Below are 22709 nucleotides of genomic sequence, written 5' to 3' on the forward strand. Positions count from 1 at the left end.
ATGGTTTGTCTTCTTCAAGTTCTTCAATCAGTCTCTGGTATTTTCCATAAGCATATATGGATTTATTATGGCAATTGTTAGCAAGCATACTAAATAGCATTTAGCAACGCTTGCAATCAGAAGTTATTTCAGACACTGATTTTTTTTTTAAATGTCTTAAATCTTGAGGTTAGCTGATAGCCTGATATGAAAACATGGGACATGAGCAGTGGTGTTGACCCTCTCCTGACTCAGGTAAACTCAGTTTTTGTTCATGACCTCTTGTCCAAGCCCCTGTTGGCTCACTTTGGACCAAGGTATTTTGGCGGGCCAAAAACCCCAGGCCATTGGCCCCAAGGAGGCCCCATCAAGCCCCAGAAGTGAAAGTGAAAACACAACTGGCCCTGGCAAAACTGAATTCAAACAGGTTTCTGATCATAAAGGTTTAATGATCTAACAAAATACAGAGAGCTCTGGTGATAACTAAGCGAATATTAAATTACTGCAGTGCTATTTTCTTGCAAGAAATGACATAAAAAATTCAAAGCATTGGTCAAAACGTATATTGTATAAACTGGCCACCAAAAGCAACTTTCAGACGACTTTTTTTTACTACTTTCTCAACTGTTAAAGACTCAAATGCACAGGATAATGGGATATGATAGACAGCGAAGGATACATCTATGCTGCCTTCAAAAATTAATAGTATATCAGTAGACAGGCTGTAACACGATCATTAGATTCAGACGTGGCTTAATGCCTTCCTACCTCCGAATGCTGTCTGCGGAGGAAATATTTTTCAGCTTTCGGACGCAGCCAGCGTAATGATCCAGCTTTCGCTAACACTCTGGTTCACTTGTTTGCATTAGTTGATACTGTGAACTTTAAAATGTTGCACTCATTGCACAGCATGCTTAAAAACAAATAGTAAATATGGAAATTGTTTGTTATTCTTAAGAATTATAAAAAAAAAAATTTGCCTGTAAGATCTTAAAGTGTATAGCTTAATTATATGACATGGATGAGAGTTAAGTGGTGGGGTTGTGAGAATTTTTAAAGTTAAAAATGGGTCATGGAAAACCCCCATTGTAGAGTTTTGGCCACAATGGAAAGCACTGAGAGTGCTGACAGAAAAGTGCAAGGTCCTCATATATTGGTCTCATCTTCATCAAGAGGGAAATGGCTGGTGACCCTCTTCCCATTTGCAATGACCCGAAAAAATAGGCCTCACAAAGCCCTCAGCACCTGGCAGAGGGACTCAAAAATAAACGGACTGCTTATGAGCTGTTCCTACAGTGCTGTGGAAAAGCGGTACCCGTTGGACTAAAATAGAGCAAACTAATCCCCCAGTTTTATGCAAGAGCGGGTATGGCTGCCACCCCCCCAGGGCTACTCAGCAACTCAAATGCCAAGAATCTTACTGTGTCTATGTCCAGAATAAACTCTCTAGCTCCCCGCAGCAGCTTGGAGATAACACCAACAATGTGAGAAATGTTGAGGCGAGTGCACTTGGGGTGGGAGCAAGCAATGGTTTAAGGACCTCTTTGGAATTTGTGGAGGTGGTGTTTTTTTTTTTTTTTGTCAGGATTTTTCATTGTATAGTTATAGTTCATACATGTTGGACTGGGGTGAGGATGTAGGGCAACATTGTTACCCCAAGGGCCAAGGCCCATATTATGGTTACTCATTGAACTTTGTTAGTCACTTAACACCTTTTAGTCAAGCTTGTACTGTCTTGCCTGCATGCTGTAAAGCAAACCTCTTTGTCTCTAATCATGTTTATATAGACACAAATACGCTGATAAGTCCCAAAAATCAGCTAATTAAATTAAACTGTTGTTCCGGTTTACATGCAAACCAATAACCTGGTAACGCAGGTAAACCATGTTTACCAAGTAACGTCAAAACATAATTATTTGTATATTTAATGTTACAGATGTGATGTTAAATAAATAAGCAGTAAATACTTCTACTTTGACTGCACAAGATGAGAACACATTTTTATAATTTCTTGGGTCAAGAAAGACTCAGAGTTTTGCAAAATGTTCGCTCTGTCTGGATGTGCTTAGATCTGCAGTAAAGATGCTTTCCTGTTACATTTAACATGCACACCTCAATAAGCCAACAGAACACACAGATTAATGTATTTACATGCTGAGCAAAATCGGGGTAAGGGGCAAAAATCTAGCTGTGTCAATGAGTGTGTTTACTTGCATGTTCTTAAGCAAAGTCAATGAAACATACAGTTTGACAGTACATACAAATGACAACAACAGTTGTTAAAACACTAAATGAAATTAAAGAAAAAATATTCAAGTTTTGCAGTTTTTTTTCATAAATTATTCATATTTATACAGTTTTTGCAATCATTAAGCTCTTACTCATCATAGTGGAATAATCTGACCTGTGTGGCTGTAGGTGAAGAACTTCAGATGGTGATGTGGCGTGTGATGCAAGTGAGGTTACTTGGATACTGATAATGAATACAGGGAAATGATGGCTGGTTGGAAACAGCACAGCCCTGTGTGGGACTATTTTGAGTTTAATTATGAAAATGGAAAAAGCAAAGGCATTATCACAGCCAATTATATGATTTGTGGTGTTAAAATTAAAGGGATAAAATCCCACAAACCTAATAGAGGAAAGTGACTTTAGAGCACAGCAAGGAGTACAAAATTATTTATGACCCAAGGTTTGGAAAAGAAGAGTACCATCTATAATGAAGCCCGTGCTAGAAGTAGCTGACTTTAACCCTGTGTTTCCAAAGATTTGAGGTTTGGATGACAAACATATAATCAATATAAGAAACTTAACTTTGATATTCAACAACATTTAAACCTTTTAATGCTGCTCTTGACCCCAAGTTCATCACTCCAAGTGCTGCACCAAATAATTCAATGATTGTGCTAAAAAGGGAAAATGGCAACTCATTTCAACTTCATCATGGCAACTATTGTTATAATGCACAAATATGCTGAATCTAAGTAAACTATGCAAATATTCAGTTGTTTACACTTGCTTACAATAAAAGAGTGCTTAAATAGAATTGTTTTTCCTTATTTTGAGCTGTTTGGGATGTGTTCTGTTCATTTCTAAACTGTATTATTAAAACTAAAATATATAAAAATGAAATAGATCAGTATCCACAAAACAATTTTTTTAAAATCAAAGTTACCTGAAAAATAAAACTAATAAATACAATATAAATAAAGGAAAACTACTTTGAAAATGCAAAACTAGCCTGGGTTAACACAGGATCATATCCATTATATTATCAGATCCATTATTATATATCATTATAAATGTCCGACCTTTCCTAAAGCAAATCAACTTTGTATCCCCCCTTTATCCAATCCTAATGAAGAATTAAATTGGCTGGACACTTTTGTGCTATAACCCTTATGTATAAACCTGCCCAATCTGCTTACTGATGAGGACCTAGAAACAATCAAAATATATACTTTTCTTCTGCTGGGAAAATAAAATATAAAATAGCCTTGTAAAACACATAGGACATTGAATTAGGGTTGAAGTAGTGGTGCAGATCTCTATCTTATGGTTTTCACTGCCATCCTTTCAGTGGATACTAAAACAGAAATTTTTGATCCCAAACAGATGTAGAGGAGAATTTTTTATTAAGGCGAGGAGCGTGTAGTTCCCATGGACCATCAGTGCTGACTACCATGCCAGAGTTCCAGTGTAGAGTTTGCACTGGATGATGCCAGAAAAGATGGTTGTGATTAGGCTTGTTGGCATGACCCTATGCCAACAAATTGGCATCCCTTCCAGCACTGTAAGTTCTTTACCCATTCAAACCAGCATGCATTTTGAGCATCCATGCAGTTATATCCTCATGGTAGATGTAAAGGTAATGGAAACAACTTAATAAAAACACTCTGCCCCCTGCTTGTAAAAAATGAATCACATTCATTTTGCATTCATTTGTTTCCTGCTTGACAGTGATGATTGGCCCGCCATGTGGATTATTTTAAGAATTGCCATCCTTTGTGTATGCGTCCCTCCCCCTATTTATTTCCTGAAGGACTTGGAAAACATCTGCCGATTAAAAAAAAGTTCCTTCCACTTTCCACTGAATGCTTGTACTTGGGGAACTTGTGAAGACATCCAAAAAGTCCAGTGCAGCTTATGGTGGTTTGTGAACACAAATACATGGAAAACATGAAGATAAGACTTGGAACATAAAGCTGTTCTTGGTATGACCAACCAAAGTAAGATTCAAACATTTACTCAGTTTTATACAAAAATGGTTCATGGTTTCTATGTATGGTAAAATCAGCATTTAAAAAAAATATTAGGATACAGCTGGTATGCAAATCTATATAGAAAATACAGTATATAGGGTAACACTTTACAATTATGTCTAATTTGTTAGTGAATTAGCTGAATTAACAATATATTTTACAGTCTTTATTCATTTTTATTTATGTTAGTTAATGCAAATATAATTGTTTGTTCATGTTACTTTTGTCCGGGTTATGTTGAGTTTAATTGTCTTTTTGTTCATGTATCATGTTTCTTGAGTTTTCTTTCAAGGGCCATTTTCATACACGACACCGTTTTCAACTAAAAATATAAAACAGCGTTTTGGGGGCCTGGAAATGCAAACTTTTGAAAACGGGTTTTAAAGTGTACGTTTTTGAAAATGATACCGTTATCGTCTCTGTGTAAATTCCAAAAATGTGAATTTGTGAAAACAAATATGCATGCATATTACTTGTCCAGTCTATAAGCGCATCGTTTTTCTTTACAAGTTGACTTCACCAACTACTGGCCTGGCTTGCAAAATACAACATTTTTAGTTGTTTTCGCGGATCTGTGTGAACAGTTTGGAAAATGGTGTCATCTACACGCGGAAAATGCAAAGGAAAAACTTTTCCATTTTTAGTCCATCTTTGTCGTGTAAACAGGCCCTCAGTTTAGTCTTGATTATTGCCTTGTTAGTTTCCTTGGTTACTGATTAGTTTCACCCATGTCTTGTCTAGTTCCCTTGTTTGCTCCTGTGTATACTCCCTGTTTTGTTCAATTCTTTGTAGACAATTTTGCTAAGTCATTCAAATGCGCAGCCTCTGCGAGAGGAGGGGAGAGTGCACTAATCTTCTGTGCTTAGATAAGAAGGGACACTGTGTGCACTGTGCAGGACTTTAGTGGCCTTTTGCTTGGTGAGGTTTTCCCCCTTTATTCCAAAATAGACGTTTCTCAGGAAAGGCAGAAATGCTTTACCTTTTGGTGTGGTACTCTTGCATACTGTACCCCTAGTTTCATTCCACTTCTGTAGAACCTGCTGGGATACTAGCTTCAAAGAGATCACCTCTGAGGTTAAGCAGCAAGGTTTTAAGAAGTGTTAACGAGTGGAAAATTAAGAGTGTTTTTGTTTTTACCTGCTGTTCAGTCTTGCTATTTATTGCAGTGGTGTGCTACATTTTTTACCCGTGCATTTTGTGCCTTGGTAAGAATTTTAAATCACCCCTGGATGTCTAAGAAGCTTCAAAACTCTGACTCTTAAAACTCTATAGGAATTGGTTATTTTTAGTAAGTTATTGTGTAGGGGTGGGAATCTTTTGGAGTCTCACGATTCGATTCATATTGATTCGTGATTCTTGGGTTCTCAATTCTGAATAAAATTTCAATTCAAAATATGCATAGATTTGATTCTAAACTTTGAATCTTATTTTTATTCATTTGAACTCAAATTAAAATGAAACTTTAAAAAAAAAAAAATTAAAGGATTAGTTTAACCAAAAATGAATGAAACATGCAGTGGTGTTTCAGAGTGTCTGCGTGGAAAGATTGATGAACTGTGCATGTCTTCTTCTGGATCCTTCACAGAAACGGATGATCTAAAACAGTGGTCACACTCTTTTGTCCTTGAAGCTTATATACTGTATAAGAAAGAAAAGAAAAACATGCCTACAACTGGTTGACATTAAATATTACACATAGGTGTAATATGTGTATTACACCTAGTATACCATATATATTATATATATATTATAATTCTTATCACCATTTTCAATATAATAATTTTAAAAAAAAATACTAATCCAGCCTAAAAAAACTCTCAAGCTTACTGAAGACAAGTAAACTGCAAAGAGAGCAAAGAAAACAAACAAACACACAAATTAAATGCATAAAGTAATCAAATATATAAAAAAATAATGCTGTAAAAATTAAATCTACTTTTATAATTATTAAAGTTACAAAAGTGATTCAGTCAGCAGTGAGAGTTGCTTGTTGTTTGATTAACATTAATAACGACAGCAGGTAAATTTAGATGATGTCACTTTAAGACTGCACAGATTCAATCTACTCATGCATTAAGTGAACTCGTTAATGTTCACTTAAGACATAAATGAATGTTTACTTGCGAATACATGGTTCTACAAATCTCATGCGCGCATATGCTGAAATGAATTCTCTTTCGCTGCTATTTGTGTTTCAACGCTTTAAAATCACCAGGTTTTTTGCAAACGAGCAAACGATAAGCTTTCGTGACCGCGCAGCACAGCAACGTCACATGAGCTAACCGCAATAGAGACGATAGTCCAAAATCTCTACTGGTTGACATTTCTACTGGTTAATCATGTCGACCACCCCTATTTCATCCCCTTGGAATTATAAGGTTCTATCTGCGTTCTGAGCAGTTTTGAGATATTGAGCTTTAAAGTTTTTGCATTCCATTCGACTGTGTAGAAATAACCTTTTTATTTTCTAAATAAAAAGTTCCAAAATGTACACAACTTAAAAAACAACATCACATAATGTAAAGAAGTGGTCACAGAATAAGAATATGTGAATAACTAAATTGACAAAAATGTCAGATAGACCCTTATAATTCCCAAGGGGACGATTTCTTATTTTACGCATTTTGATTACTAACCCACTACTAGTTTAAAAGAGTCACACAGGGCCATTTCTATGAAGTTATTAGATGGAGAAATTAGATGGAGTTATTTTTTTTATCCATTTTCCAAACCATATCTTTATTTTACCCAAATGCACTTTAAAAAAACATATAATACTGATTTATATTTTAAAGTTGTCGGGACAGATTTTGTGGTAAGTTGCATAAGCCATTGCATACAATTCCATGCACAAACGTTATTCGTCTGTGCGTGTCATTAAAGTTGCTCAAGCTATGGGTAACGTGAAGCTAAAAGTTTGTTGTCACAATGAACAAGAAAATTTGACCCTGGATCATTCAAAATGGCAAACCTCCAAGGAATCACTGATTGTTAGGAGGGGAAAAAATGGTTACTTGCACAGAGACCTGGAGGGCAAAATCATCCATACAGCTGCAGCAAAGGCCTGTCAATTTCCCATCTGTTTTAAGCCACAAATATTTAGAACACCTCTCAAAAGAAGAAAAAAAGATACAAACTGCACGTTTTAAGCATTTGCAATCCACATAAAGCACCTGCCGCTGTATTTCAATCAACATTATATAATGCTGAACATGGAAAATACTTAACATGCCCTGATTGGCCTACTAAAACAGTTATATTAAAAGAGCAAATTCAATATACTGTACACCTTATTGATGATCCATACAATTTACAGGCAAGCAAATGAGGCCCATAATAGCCCATAATATGAAGGAAACATGCTAAATTCTTTACTTTTTTGCATGTTGTGTTCATATAATGGGTTTGTCTGCTTGCCTGTGCATAGTATGTTTTTGTTAATAAGGTGTATATTGAATTTGGTGTTGTAATATCACTGTCTTAGTACATTAGTACACAGAATGATGGCTGTAGTGAAGCGCGCAAAGAATAGTCTTTAATTATATCTTCAAACTCAATAAACAGGAGAATAACACAGAGAAACACAACCACATCGACGATACAGGACAAGGAACTAACTAAAACTGAGGGCTTAAATACACAGAGCAAACAAAAGGGCTAATGAGTAATTAACAGGACAACAGATGAACAGGATCAATCAATGAGACACACAGGAAAACAGAAACTGAACACAATGAAAATTAAATCAAAGCCAAACATACTCGTTACATCATGTGAAATCTATGAATACTAGATGCATAGCTGCCGACATATTTTTTTGTAGACCAATATGGATATTAATCGATTTTAAAAGACAATTTTTTTGACAAATTTGAACTCTCAACATTTTTGTGTCCTATCATCAGGTGAGGTACAGGAGTCTTTGGACATTGGTCTGACTGAGGTTCCTCCCATAAGGAAGCCCACCAAAGACAGTCCATGGAAGGAGAGTGCTGTCCTTCAACACCGCCAGCAGCTGAAGACCAAGATGAAGTACCACAAAGTAGAGGACCCTAAAGCGCCGCATGCCAAACAGGTAGAGGATAAAAAACAAATACAACAAAACCAATAAAAAATGTTTTATCTTCTCCTAGAGGTTGTCTCAATGTATCTTAGATCTTGTGGAATTGCAGAGAGAAGTTTATATTTGCCTAAAGTATATTTCTCAGAGTGGGATACTAATTTATGCATTCTAATGCTGTGAGCTGTAGGTAAAGTTTAAATCTGCCATAGCTGTTCCAAACCAGGACAAAACACGTTGTTCCAATTGACTTATGCTTAATAATTGTCTCTGGAGCTTATTTATCTTGGCTGATGGCCTTGACCACAATACAGTGACTGAATCTGAGCAATCTGCTGACTTCAAATGCACAGTTACATGTGCAAAGAACTATTTTCAGGTTCAGTACACACACACAGATGCTTTGCAGGTTGTATTTTCAGGTCTTGTTACCTTGAATAAACTTAAAACATCCACAAATGACACAAAAACATTAGTAGGTTGAAGTGATTTTAATGCTATGTACTGTATGCATTACAGATTTTATTTAGAGAATAGCTCAAATTTACTTACTTCCACGTCATTAAATCATTGGCTGGAAAAAGTAGTTCTGGGGTCAATTTTATATTAATGTTAAAGCTGCAGTCCGTAGATTTTTTGGGTAAAATTTTTTTGAGCAAGTACATAACCAGCCAGTGTTCAAAACTCTCTGCTTGCATTTTTTTAGTTGTCATTACGTCACATCTGTACACATAAAGAAGGTGTCTCGGCAAGTAGGGTATATTGCGTGTGAGGATGTTGGAGGTGGAGATTTATAGCCTTTTCTCGCAGCACTTGATATAAATAAACTGATCAATTTGATGGTGGATCCAGAAAGGTTCAAACGACAATCACCAGTGACAACTGGAGATTCACCTGTTGTAAAACGCAAAAGACTTCAGAGAAAAAAAAGAGACTGCAACCGGCCCATGCGAAAATAAGGATAATATCGGAAGGGCATTAAATGTAGTCAATCAATGCTGATATTGTTATCATTAACAATTTGAGAACAAAGTATAATTTGCATGGTGACGTGATATGATAAGCAATCGTTAGATTAAATCGTTGCGATTTACTGCAATGCTTTTTTCCCCTTAGTTGGTCATAACAAAAGTGGATGTTACTTACTTGTTCAGACGACATTTTCCGGTGAAAATTCTTATGTTGGTCATACTTCCAAAAAGTAGAATCTGTGATTCCGAATGCCAGTATCCACACCGGCGCGGTGACTGACAGCCACACATTCTCCTCAAAACATTGGATTCATCCGCGTTGTGCCATGCCGAGACACAACGCACATAAAGTTGATAATTCCGCGAATAACTGCAATTGGAGATTTCAAACAGAGTTTGAAAAGAGGAAAAACTGCGGACTGCAGCTTTAAATATGACCGTAGAAACATAGCAACCTGACTACTAATGTTCTATTTGAATTTGAATTTGAATTTTCTCTGAGATATTTTCCACCTCAGCTGTGATGATTTAGTGTGCATTATCTTGACCTAATACATAATTTATAGTCTTTGATAACAAGTGTTGTAAATCACACTTTATGACTACTGGTATCATTCAAACATATCTTCTAAATATAAAAAAAAAAATTCAAGACACAATGCTGTTATTGTACTTCATATTTAGACAAAAATGTAAAAAACATTTATTTACATATTTTAGAGCCAGTGTCAGCAGGAGCTGGACCAGGTGCTGGAAAGAATCTCAAAAATACCCTTCAGAGATAACAGGGGTCCCCTGGAGGACCTATATTCCCTGCACATACCCAACTGTGACAAAAGGGGGCAGTACAACCTGAAACAGGTATTTAATTCCCTTTCCAGCACCATCAAGTTCAAAGCAAACCACATTTTTGTAGATCTGGGTATTTGATATGAAATAAATGTGACTTGCTGTAATCCACCTGAACCTATTTTAATAAGCATTGTGGTAATTCTTTGATAATTATTGTGCATGCAGGCAGCTTTTAAAGCCCGGTGTTAATTGAGTGATTACATGGAATATTTGAAATATTTATTTTAACATTTATTTCACATGGCAGGATTTGCATTTGCCATAACCTTGTGAAGCCAGAAATAAAAAAAAATAAATAAAAAAAGAAGATAAATTTAAAGAAATGTTACTTTATATTCATATAAATTTGGGAGGAGCTTGTTTATCTAATCTTGTCAACCAAGCACAGCTTACCTCACTCCACTGACAGTTCATCTGGCATCCCTCCTCCTCCCCATCTCCACTTTTATGTTCATAATCTTCAGGCTTCATTCAGCCCCACCTTAATTTTTTTCAGTGCCATTTTCTTTTTTTTCTTTTTTTATCAAGCTCTAAAATTATATGATTGTTGAAGTTAATTAGCTGTCCTCATTCACTTCCATTATAAATGCTTATTAAAAGAAACACATTAAAATGTTTTTTTTTAATCAACATTTTGCCACAAATGCTGTCAATTAAGCTTAAAGTCTCTGGTTAATTTTTGGACTATATTTATTATGACTCTTTCATGTGTTTCAGTGTAAGATGTCAGTGAATGGGCATCGTGGTGAGTGCTGGTGTGTGAATCCACACACAGGAAGACCCATTCCCACCTCTCCACTGATAAGGGGTGATCCAAACTGCAGCCAGTACCTTGATGGCCTAGAGATGGATCCCTCTGTGGACCCTCAAAACTAAAAAATATCCTGAACCTTCCCATCCCTTCCCATCTTGACCTTTAAGCCTACAAACCCACAACCATGACCCCAAAAGAGTTAGTGTTTCACACTCTCTTAACAAGCTACAAATATACCTTGTGTGTTTATGCATTTTTGCGCTTGTAGATTTGAGATGGTTTGAAACATGTTACAGTTAAACACATTGTTACAGTTGAAGTACTGATATAACTGAACTGATAGTACTTAAATTAAATCCAAGTTATGACATACAGTTGTGGTCAGAATTATTGGCACCCTTGGTAAATATGATCAAAGATGGCTGTAAAAATAAATCTGCATTGGTTATCCATTTGTTCTATTCATAAAACTAACCTTTCATTTAAGTAAAATAATTTTCTCCAAAACTTTCACGTTATGAAATAAATGTTTTTCTCCAAAACAAGTTGGCCACAATTATTGGCACCCACAGAATGTTGTATGAGTAAAATATCTCTTAAGTATATTCCCATTCATTTTTACATTTAGCACACCAGGGTGACTAAAAACAAGAAATTGTCCAGCCATGACTTCTTGTTCCACACGAGAATAAATATGAGGAAACACAAAGGCCAAATTCCCTTAATCATCCATCACAACAGGTAAAACCAAAGAATACAGTTCTGATGTGCAGCAAAAGATTGTTGAGCTTCACAAAATAGAAAGAGGCTATAAGAAAATGGCTAAAGCATTGAAAATTCCCATTTCCACCATCAGGGCAATAATTAAGAAGTTCCAATCAACTAAAGAGGTTACAAATCTGCCTGGAAGAGGAAGTGTGTCTATATCATCCTAATTCACAGTGAGGATGATAGTTTGAGTGGCCAAAGACTCTCCAAGGATCACAGATGGAGAATTGCAGAGATTCGTTGAGTCTTGGATTCAGAAAGTCTAAAAACTATGTATCAAACAGCACCTACATCACCACAAGTTGTTTGGGATGGTTTCAAGAAAAATCCTCCTCACTCATCCCAAAACAATCTCCAGCATATTCATTTGTCAGACACGACTGGAACTTCAAATGGCACCTGGTGCTATGGTCAGATGAAATAAAACCCCCAAAAAATATTTTTTTGGCTGCAAACCCACCAGATGGGTTTGGTGCAAACATGGATAAAAAGTATACCCCCATGCCCATGGTTAAATATCCCGCAGTTTTTTTTTTTTTTTTTTTTTTGCTGGAGGTCCTGGACATCTTGTTCAAGCACATGGTATCATGGATGCTATCAAATACCAACAGATTAAAAAAAAATCAAAACCTGACTGCCTTTGCTTGGAATCAACACAAAATTGTGTCACTGAGCACACATTGAAGCTTCTGCCATGGCCGTCCCAGTTCCCTGACCTGAACACTATAAAAAAATGAGTGAGGTGAACTGAAGAGAAGAAGCACCAACCTGGATCTGGGAATCTGAAGGACCTGGAGAGATTCTGTATGGAGGAATGGTCTCTGATCTCTTGTCAGGTGTTCTCCAAACTCATCAGGCATTATAGAAGACTCAGAGCTGTTATCTTGGCGAAAGGTTGAAAAAAAAAATTGAATAAAAGGGTTCCAATAATTGTGGCCTATGTGTTTTGGAGAAAAACATTTATTTCATTGAGATTTTCCCCACATTTTCAATTATTTTACTTCAATGAAAGGTTACATTTTTGTGATTTGTTTGGGGGGTTTTTTTGTGTGAAGGATTAACAATGCATTTATATTTTTACCGGCTTCTTTGTTCATATTTACCACGGGGTTCCAATAATTCTGACCACAACTGTATGAACAGAGGACTGATGTTAGCAGGCTGATAATACTACTTTTCTGTAGGAAATTAACTAGAATTGTAAACATACCTTTTTAGTGTTTAACTTACCTTAAGCACTTTTACATACTTAGTAAGTATCTTGTGCTAATCATAACGTGTACGGTTGTAGTTCTCTCATTATGTTGCTGGTGCTATTCGTTTCAATGCATTTCTTTAATAGGTTGCCCCCCCTCTCATATAACGAAAAAGGTAAGGGTTTTTTACTGGATAGGACAGTGTTCATCTTATCAAACAAACTGAAACACTATGTTATAAAGTTAAAAAGAGCTAGTTCCTTACCTTAAATGATTTACAGAAACAAAATATATGGGGCTGCTTATGAAGTCTTGAACTTTTGGCTTAAAAAAACCTGATGTATGCTAATAAAAGTTGTCAGTTGAATTTTTTTGTGAATGCATCTGGAATGTTCAAGCCATTTAGTACTAGGGCTGCGTCCGAAATCGCATACTCTCGAGTAGGTACTTATTTTGAATAAGTAATTACTTCTCAACTGCTAAAAAACTATGTTCTGTATAGTATGAGTGTGTGTAGTATGAATATAATCTGGACGTACAACATTCACCATGTTGCCATTATCATGTGACCTATACCAGCATCAGTTGTGTCACTTCATTGTCATTTACAAATCCTCTCCTGAGGCCTCATGATATAGTAAAGTGTCAATCATTTGCACACTTCAGAATCTCGCTGGAAATAGTAGGTCATCTGGGAACTTTTTGCCTACAATTCTATGAGTACTGGGAATTCGGCTACTATATAGAAGAGAAATATCCGATTTCAGATGCAGTCCAAGACTACGCAGTTTATACTAATGCAGTTGATGTTCTATTACAATTGCATGTAACTACTGACATCTGGTGGTCACACTAAGGAAGAGAAAACATAATTATAACTGCATAAAAACTCATTGAAGATGTGTTAAATAGATTTAATACAGAGATGTTCACTAAAATTTAACTTAACATTATGGTTTATTTGTGCAAATTTTATTCATAATTCAACTTTTCTGTTAGGTGTTATTGCTGTTTTGGGCCCTATGTTTTACATGTACACAAATAAAGAATATTTCAAGGTATTATTTGTAGTTAGAAACTGAATGAATAATCATCTCTCCAGTGATTTTTTTTTTTTTTTTAAGTGACCAAAGTTATAAAATCTATTAAAATATGAAAACATGCTGCACATTTTTATAAAAGGAAAAATGAATTAGTGATGCACCAATTAAATATTTGAAATTACTTCCCGCGGTGTGCTCATCTCAAACTATAATTGATAAGAAGAGTACACAAACAAAATAAAAACAGAGATTCTATTATTATATCTGAATATCTTTATATGTATATATTTATTACATAAATGTATTGTCTTTACAAAGTAGACAAAATTAAGAGTACATAAATTACATGAATAAATATTGCACACAGATATTTAGATGTCATACAAATTCAACCACCCATATCACTTGATTTGGGCTTAACTTAAACTATTAAAATGTATTCAATTATTAGAAACCTTAACTGAAAAGGTTATGGAAAAAATTACCAGTTTTTATTTTTTACACCCATCAAAATTCACTCCATTATTAGATAGGCACCTTACAAAACTTGTCACACTGGTCTGATTTTTATTTTTGTCTCAAACTAGTGAGCCTAATTTCCCCACATGGAGTGGTATCGTTCAGAATTATTTCCATGTTATTCAATTGTAAAAAGAGGGATATTGTCCTTTAAAAATGCACTCACTGAGTGAGTGAGTATTTGAGTGAGTGAATGTTGAGTGATGTTGATGACAGAGGACTTTCTAAAATTCTACAATCAGGGAACAATTCTAAACTGCTGTCAGCCTCTGATCTGACACTAAGTCACACCATGCAAATAATCTCATAAGCACCAAGAACATATTTATACTATTAGGAGGAAAACTGGTTGCACCAAATTCAATTCTGTGGGCCAAAACCTAATAGTACCTTTGGTATTGTACTACTATGGCATTTTCATAATGCAAATAATCTCAATTTGCCTGCTTTTTAAGAACATTGAATTTGCTTTTTTGAATCTACACTCCTGCAAACTAAAGGTCAGCATTTTGAGTGTTTGTGTTTTGCCTTTGTGGCCCCTTTGATGCCTTTGATGTAAATCAGTATTCAAATATTTGAGTAGAAAAAAGGCACTGATATTTCCATAAGAACCCAAGGACCCTGATCTGTTAAAGTTTGAAAAACTAGAAAAATGGCTGGTTGGTTTGTCACCATTGTGCATTCAAATGGTGAGTCTCTCTTATTCTATGGTGATTCATATAAACTACATGTTTTGTACATGTGTCTAAGATTATTAAGAAGTTGTGCTTAGCTTTCTTTATTTTTTTTGCTTTTTTACAGTTCACTAAAACAGTGGTTATTCGAATATGAATTTTCCTATGTGGTTCAGGTTGGCAAAACAATGTGGCAAGACTAATAAAGTAATTTTCTGAAATCTTTGGAAAGGGGTCAACAAAACAACAACAAAAAAAGAGTCTGTGAAGACTATACAAGTACTCTTCAGTGAGTAAGTGCTGTGCCACGGACAAAAGCAGAGTCATATGAAATGGTAATATTAAAGGAATAGTTCACCCACATATTTAAATTCTTTCATCATTCACTCACCTTGTCATTTCAAACTTGTATGCATTTCTTTCTTCTGTGGAACACAAAACAATAAAATGTTTTTTGTCCATACAGTACAATGAAAGAAAAATGGGTCCAGTGTTGTTTTTGACCCCACTGACTTTCATTGTGATGTCAAAAACTGTTTGAACATTTTTCAACATATTTTATTTTGTGTTCCACAGAAGTATGTCATATAGGTTTGAATGAAACGAGGGTGAAAAAATGATGACAGAAATACAATTTTTATGTGAACTATCCCTTAAAGCTCTTTAAGCTCATGAGACTTTCTACGGTGTCTATGACATAAGATACAGTGGAAACTAGTCCATGACTCCCAAATGATACTTGATAGATCCCACCAACCAATGAAGATCAAAGAGGACAATTTCAGGATTCAATAACTGATGCTTGTATTGTGCTTTAAAATAGACTGTTTTTATATAGGCTTATATGGATTTTCCACAAATAAAGGTCAGACTCTTTAAGATTAAGATTAGAAATGATTGACAAATCACATAATATGGTAGATGAGAGTGAGTGAGTGAGTGAGTGAGTGACGTTGTTGTTACGTGACCGAATTTAAGTTGTCTCATTCATTGTTGCTGCCGTTGCTTTCAAGATCTTTACACTGGATGTTGCCTCCATTAAAATCAGTGCCCGGCATTTGAACTCCATGCTTGTCTACGCACCAGCAGATGCCTCGCTTGCGCCCCCTGGAGGGTTTACACTGTAACCGAAAATGAACATAGCAAAGTAAGCATAGTAATTTGACCATGCCCTCAGCCAAGAGCCAAGTGTTTATAGGAAAGAAAACTTTCCGACAACTAAGCTTGCCAGTAGTTGACATCTATAAACATGCTGAAGTGCAAAACTAACCTGTTTGCGCTTGAAGAAACCTTTCTTATCACAGTTGGGTAGGTACAGTGAAAGAGCCATGACTCTGGGGCTGTCCTTCATCCTCTGGATAATTCCATCCAGCTTTCTTCGGCATGGACCCTGCAGTTAACACACACATCATTAACAGAACAGTCTGGAAAAGGTGTCAGGCATTTATAGAAAGCTGTAAAATAACACAAAACACCATGAAAACATTTTTTTTTTCACTGACATCAGATGAAAGTTGATTTAAAAAAAAAAATTACAATGTCAGACTGATGTTTGTCACTTCCCAAGAGCGGGTAGTCCATATTTGTCCTGAGTTTAGCCTGCTGTCTCTTCCGATCCTTTCGCATGGCCTGAGCCTTCTTGCTGTTAATGTGGTCTCGTTGGAATAATGGAACCTTAGCCTGGGGAAGCAGATCCTCCGTTACCTCTATAACCAGGGCTTCTTCATGTGACTCTTGATCTAGGAAGAGGACAATAGTCAAATGCAGTGGCATACTGAGATGGGCATTGTTTACATAACAAATACACAAGGGTTGCTCGCACTGTCAATACGCCTGTATGTCAGTCACAAAACCATAAAGACCATCAATCTAAGGCCAAATTGGATTGGTGTGCTTAGTGTGGATTACAGTCACTTTTCTCATTATCTATCTAAAACAAAGACTTCCTGCACTGGTCTTCCCTTACTAAAAAGAAGTTAATTCAAGTGTGCTATTAGAATACCTCTTTTAAATTAAAAATAAGAAAGTATACTTTCAGTCTATTTTTTATGTACTTCTCAGAAATATACATTATGCGCTTCTTAAAATTGCACTTAAGTATACTTGACTTATACTGACAGAAAAGTCGAAGTATATTTGGCCTACTTGTACTCAGTCTTTTGATTGAGATATAATTAAAATCATAATTAAATATTCTTGGCTTGTACTTGTGTTTAATCTTTTAATTGAGTAGCCTATTAAATACTTTTTTCACATTGCTTTACATACTAATAAACTTACATTGTTTGAGAATATTGATTTATAAAGAAAACAGATATGTTCCTAATTCAGAGTATCTGAATTATTATGTAGGCTATTCCACTGGTAGTGTACATAGAAATTTACTTTACCCTTTCCCGCCATTGACTGAATTTTCCGGCTATCCATGTTTTCACTGTTACACTATAGCCTACACATTTTCCGAAATAGTAGGCTACAGAATCTCCGGATTCCAAAACAAAGGTGGAAAAGTGATAGAAGATTGCTTACGATCATCAAACATTAAACAGCATATAAGTCAAAACTGCCTAAAGTTACAGAATGAAATTTCGACCCAGGAAGGGTTAAAAACTGTGAAGCTTTTTGTTGATGGACTTGATCTGCTCCATCTGTGTTTTGATCATCATCATCGTCTTTGGCAAAAATGTGATTTTCTATTAAACTTACCCACACTCAAGTGTTGATAAAACAGGATGCATGATGCTAGCCATTTTTTTAAAAGGGTACCAGTAAAAAAGTACAGTTAAAGATAGGCCTATATTTCAAAGTATAAAATCTAAAGTATAAATATATATACTTAAAGTGCTAAAATAATATTGTGGTGAGCAGGACGGTGGCGTGATTAATGATGAGGGACACCTGCGCGACGCACCGGTCTCGTATCTCTTACGGAGGAGCGGAAGCATAAAAGGAGGAGCGACGACAGTGGAGATCGAGAGAAGCCAGCCTTGGACTATTTTATTTGATGGTTGTTTTGTTATAGCCTATGTGACAGCAGGGGCTGCTGTCTTTACTTTAATTTTTTATTTTTTTATTTTATTTTTTATTATTAGGCTATTATTAAAGTTTGTTGAATGTTCGCCAGTTCCCGCCTCCTTCTTCCCATAACATCTAACTATGTTACAAATATATAAATAGTAAACTGTCTATAAGCATTATGCTATGTTCACTTAAAGAAAACTTAAAAGTATACTTGCAATATAGAACTAGTAGTTTACTGAGAGTATACTTCAAAGTGTAAAAAATTCATTAAAAAAAATGTGCTACAGGTATTTACCTAGAAATACTATCAGTATATCTATAAGTTCACTTGTATAGTCGCAGTACAAACAAAAAACTTAGTAATAAACTAGTTGTGTACTCAAAGTTTACTACTCTTTCACTTGGTTGTTACACTGGTATACTTAAAAGTATAGGCCTACTTTTATACACTAAAAGTAGGGCTATTTAGTAGTATTGAAACAGTACACTTCTAGTCCATTGATATTTGTATACTTACATAAAGTATACTTAACATATACTTGCACTTTACTTAAAGGTATAGCGGAGGATCTTTCCGAATTTTAGAAAAGACCCGCCCTCTCCAATTTTTAAAAAAAAATGCACATGCGCAATTGAGTGACCGAGGACTCAAGACATGATATGCAATGGAGAAGTAGCTTGTTGCATTTGTGTAATAAATACTATGGTGAAAACATTGGAATTATCAAAAATGAACACACAAGGATTTAGAACATTTCTAACATTTCAGCGTGATACCATTTACCATTTGATCATAAGGCTACTTTAGACAAATTGAGATGTTTACCGTGTCTACTCGGTGCATGACTTGTGCCAGGGCTAGCATCGCTAATCATAGCCTACATTAACTTTTACTAGCAGTGATTTTAAATGGATTTCTCCAAATAGCATGCCAAACTTTACCTGTCTAGTAGAATCTTCGCGACTGCGGCATCAGTGGGAAGCCCAACCTGTGCTTTTAGCGCACGCCAGCGTGTGAAATATTCACCCAAAATCACTCTGGTCTTGTTTCTATATTCTGCGGCCTTTCTCTTCTTATCATACACTTCGTATACATTTTTTATCTTTCGACCCTCAGCCATTTTCAAAGGAATGGCTGAGACCGTAACTCATCACACATAATACACCTGAAAGTGCGCATGCGCAGAAAGCGAAAACTACCTAGGGACGCTACCCACCCGGAAAAAGAAAATCCTACGCTATACCTTTAAGTATACTTGAAGTATACTCATTTGTTGTACGAGTTATCTAAATTGAGAATGTTGTGGCTTAGTTTATTTGTGCAATTGGTCCATTGATTTTAACAGAGGCTTAGCAAGACTAATATTTAGCATCTGAAAGCAAGCCAGAACTCTTCAGAGGAGACAACAGATCAGCAGATATTTTTTAGCTGTTGGCTTTCTACAGGTGTCTCATAACAGTAGCTCATTGTTAAACTTTTTAGCGGAAATCACTCAAGTCTGCCAGAAAAAAAAAAAAAAGAAAAGAAAAAAAAATTGCTGTCATGCATATTTCACTGGCCATGCCTTCCAAACAATACAACCATAAACATAATGTACCCTCAAAAAGTTATTCAAATTCCGAAAAGTGAAAGCCAGGTATTTCTGAATACACAGTCTGTGAAAACCTATCATGACTATTTTAGAAGTTACAAATCAAGCATGACAATAAAGTCCTCAACAGTTTGAACTCAACCACCAGCTCTTTCTTTTAATTGAAAGCATAGATGCCAGATGCCAACTTCAATTTGCCCATTCTAGACCCTCTTCCTCTCCCTTACACGTCACTGTATTGCCCAGCTGCAGTGAGTAATCAGATTCAAGGGCTTGACCCCTTCCTCGCCCCTCTGCGTCTTCTGTAGAGAAGCTAAGCAGCCAGGGTCAAAACAGATGAGCAAATCTCCCAAGCCATTTGTGACGACATCACTGACAAATCAGAGAAAAAAGCCTCAGCAAAGCTTTGAAATCATTGAATAAATCAATATGGTGCTTCAGCTTTCTTAATCTGTTGTTTCATCATCTGCCAAGCATTAGTAAACCGGATGTCTTATTTGAGGGATATTATGTTTTATTTTAGTGATGTTACGAGTGCACTTCCATGTCTCATAATCTGGGGTTATTGTTCTGGGAATGCATGCTAATCTGAGATCTGTGCAGCCCTGAGAGAGAATTTGTGCTAATTTTTTCTCTCTGCTTTTTCTTCTAAGTTTCTTCTGTTACATGTTGCCATGCCTTTTATTACTAAAATCTAATTTGTACAGTACAAGGGGTTGCAACAAATGAGTGCATTTACACATTTACATAAACTGTTTAATATAAAGAGCCAAAAGTTATTGTGGCCACAAATTAAGGAATCAAATCCGCATTTTAATAATATGTGAGCATGTTTTGTTAATTGTTATCTCATTTTACCTCACACTGTGACAACATCTCGTTCATTTTTAAGTTTTAGCAAAGTGTGGCCATGTTGTTGGTTTTTTTGCCCTTAAAACTTGCATTGTCCTTTACTGTGTCTGATGAGAGTGCTTTTGTGGGCAGAGACAATTTGCAAGATAATGAGTTTTATTTAGAATTGGGAAACAATTCCATGCATGGTTTGAGTTTTCACAATGTAAAATACAAATTGTCTCTGCCAATATAACAGTGGCCATAGATGCGTCTTCTGACACATATTAAATAAATTCTTAATTTGTTTAAACAATATCTCTTTTTTAATGCCTGACACAATATCATTTCTGAATACAAATAATTAAATGAATAAAAATATGAAATTATTAGTATCATTATTACTTTTGATACTAGGTGGGTCAGAGCTTAGCCTTATACCGTTTTGCACCATTGCACCTTTACACAGAATTTGGAGGTGCAGAGCCTCCTTAGAACAGACTTAAGTCAGCTGAGTAAACTTTTTTTTATTTTAATTTTAATTTTTTATTATTATTTATTCGGAATGCTGCCTAATCCTTCCAAGTCGTTCTCTGTCAGAACTCAAGCCTCCCATTCCAGGCTAAAGTTTTACGACTTGATGATGATTCAGAATGAAATAGCTGCAGCAGCTGTTTTCAGTAAATGTGATGAGATCGCATAATCACAGTTTTAAGGGTGCTGCAGCTGACTTAATCGCAGATTTTTGCAAAGAAAGGCAGGGGAGGCTAAAGCTTGTGAAAGGCAGTGAGATAAAGAGGATGACAGAGATAGATCTGCGGGTGTGTGGGTGGGGGTTGCTAGGAAAGAATTTGATTTGAATACTAATTCTGTATTCAATAAATGCAAAAAACCCATCAAGATATAATAAATCCTACAAGATTGTCTACTAGCCTAGAAGTCCTGACCTAGATAATTCAGCATAGATAGATAGATAGATAGATAGATAGATAGATAGATAGATAGATAGATAGATAGATAGATAGATAGATAGATAGATACTACTTTATTTTGTATCCGTTCGTTTATTGCATATAAAACAGATCTTTTGTATGTCAATAAAACTTACCCTTCGGCATATGAAGTGGTTTGTGTAGACCTAGTTTCTCGTTCATGCAAACTCCTTTGCCGTAAAGCAGAGCGTGTAACGGCTTTTCCTCTCCGCCCCGAGGCAGGCAGCGCAGTCCCTGTCCACATGTCCCCGTGTAGACTCCACACGCCTGCCCCTCGGTCAGTGCGCAGGTCAAGCAGCATCCGCAGCCGGGCTCCTTCACCACCTGACACCCCATCCGCACCGGTGGACACATGGACAGCGCCTTCTGATCGCACGGCTCACAGGGCACGTACGAGGCAGAAAAGCCGGGTAGACACCATACAAATGTAATCAGAGTATACAAACTTAGCTGCATGGTTCTACTGTAGAGATCCTATTCCAGTAACCTTGAATTAGTCGAAATATTTTGAGGTATCCGAGAACGAAAGTAGCGTCCGGTTAAAGGGAAGTGTGTTTTAAAAATAGCAATTATCAATCCTCTCACCTCTTGATAGAAGAATCCAATGGTTCATAAGCTATAAGACATGAGATTTAATTAAAAGGCAAAGTCCTGAGATGAAATGGAATGGATTTCGGGGGAAGATAAACCTAAAAAATACGTGTAATCAACAAATTCACCCTTTTTTTAAAAAACGAAATCAATATGTCCCGGTTCTATTAGAAGTCCTGCAGCTTAATCAAGCGAACAGTGATCACCCTGGAGAGCTGCTGTCAGTATGAAGCTCTGCTCACGTTAACCGTGGTGGAGGGAGGCGCACTGCACTTCATTTAAAGGTACTGGTGCTTCTTGGGCGGATCCCAGAGTGATGCTGTGCTATTTAGCGCAGGTTCAGATTAAGCGAAACATGGTAGCAACAAAACTAAAAAGCAACAAGAGAAAATTGAAGACTACACACCAGTAAAGATGACATAAAAGATGACAAAAGTAGGACGTAAAATTAGGAATTGCTCTAAATTTAATTATTATGTATTTCAAATAATTTAAAGTTACCATGAAATCCAAATGGACCATTCTTTTTTTAATAATTGATTTATGTATGCAGATCTTTATTTTTTTTATTTTTTTTATCATGTACCCTTGTAATCTTTAATCA

The 22709-nt window shown here is 36.0% G+C and overlaps 2 protein-coding genes across 2 annotated transcripts in view; one reads left to right on the top strand and one right to left on the bottom strand.

Annotated features, from left to right (window-relative positions):
• The window catches only part of igfbp2a (insulin-like growth factor binding protein 2a), a 28357-nt gene extending 15148 nt beyond the window's left edge, over positions 1-13209 (top strand). The window contains exons 2-4 of the mRNA XM_082137003.1: positions 8147-8316; positions 9993-10133; positions 10842-13209. Of these exons, the coding sequence (XP_081993129.1) occupies positions 8147-8316; positions 9993-10133; positions 10842-11000 (470 nt within the window). The 3' untranslated portion in view covers positions 11001-13209. The remainder of the gene's footprint in view (positions 1-8146; positions 8317-9992; positions 10134-10841) is intronic.
• Positions 13210-14135: 926 nt separating this feature from the next.
• On the bottom strand, positions 14136-22361 carry igfbp5a (insulin-like growth factor binding protein 5a). Its single transcript, XM_082137009.1, has 4 exons — positions 21631-22361; positions 16615-16817; positions 16349-16468; positions 14136-16199 (listed from the first exon to the last, which is right to left on the bottom strand). Exons 1-4 carry the CDS (start codon positions 21968-21970, stop codon positions 16062-16064), a joined length of 801 nt encoding a protein of 266 aa, XP_081993135.1. The 5' UTR covers positions 21971-22361; the 3' UTR covers positions 14136-16061.
• Positions 22362-22709: the final 348 nt, after the last annotated feature.

This window comes from Leuciscus leuciscus (assembly GCF_965113295.1).
Source record: "Leuciscus leuciscus genome assembly, chromosome: 14".
Classification (NCBI taxonomy): domain Eukaryota; kingdom Metazoa; phylum Chordata; class Actinopteri; order Cypriniformes; family Leuciscidae; genus Leuciscus; species Leuciscus leuciscus.

Coding starts and splice junctions, on each gene's coding strand:
- igfbp5a (XM_082137009.1), bottom strand. CDS start 21,970: ATGCAGCTAAGTTTGTATACTCTGATTACATTTGTATGGTGTCTACCC. Junction 16,818..21,630: donor ACCACTTCATATGCCGAAGG/GTAAGTTTTATT, acceptor TCCTCTTCCTAG/ATCAAGAGTCACATGAAGAA. Junction 16,200..16,348: donor GTTTCTTCAAGCGCAAACAG/GTTAGTTTTGCA, acceptor TTTCGGTTACAG/TGTAAACCCTCCAGGGGGCG.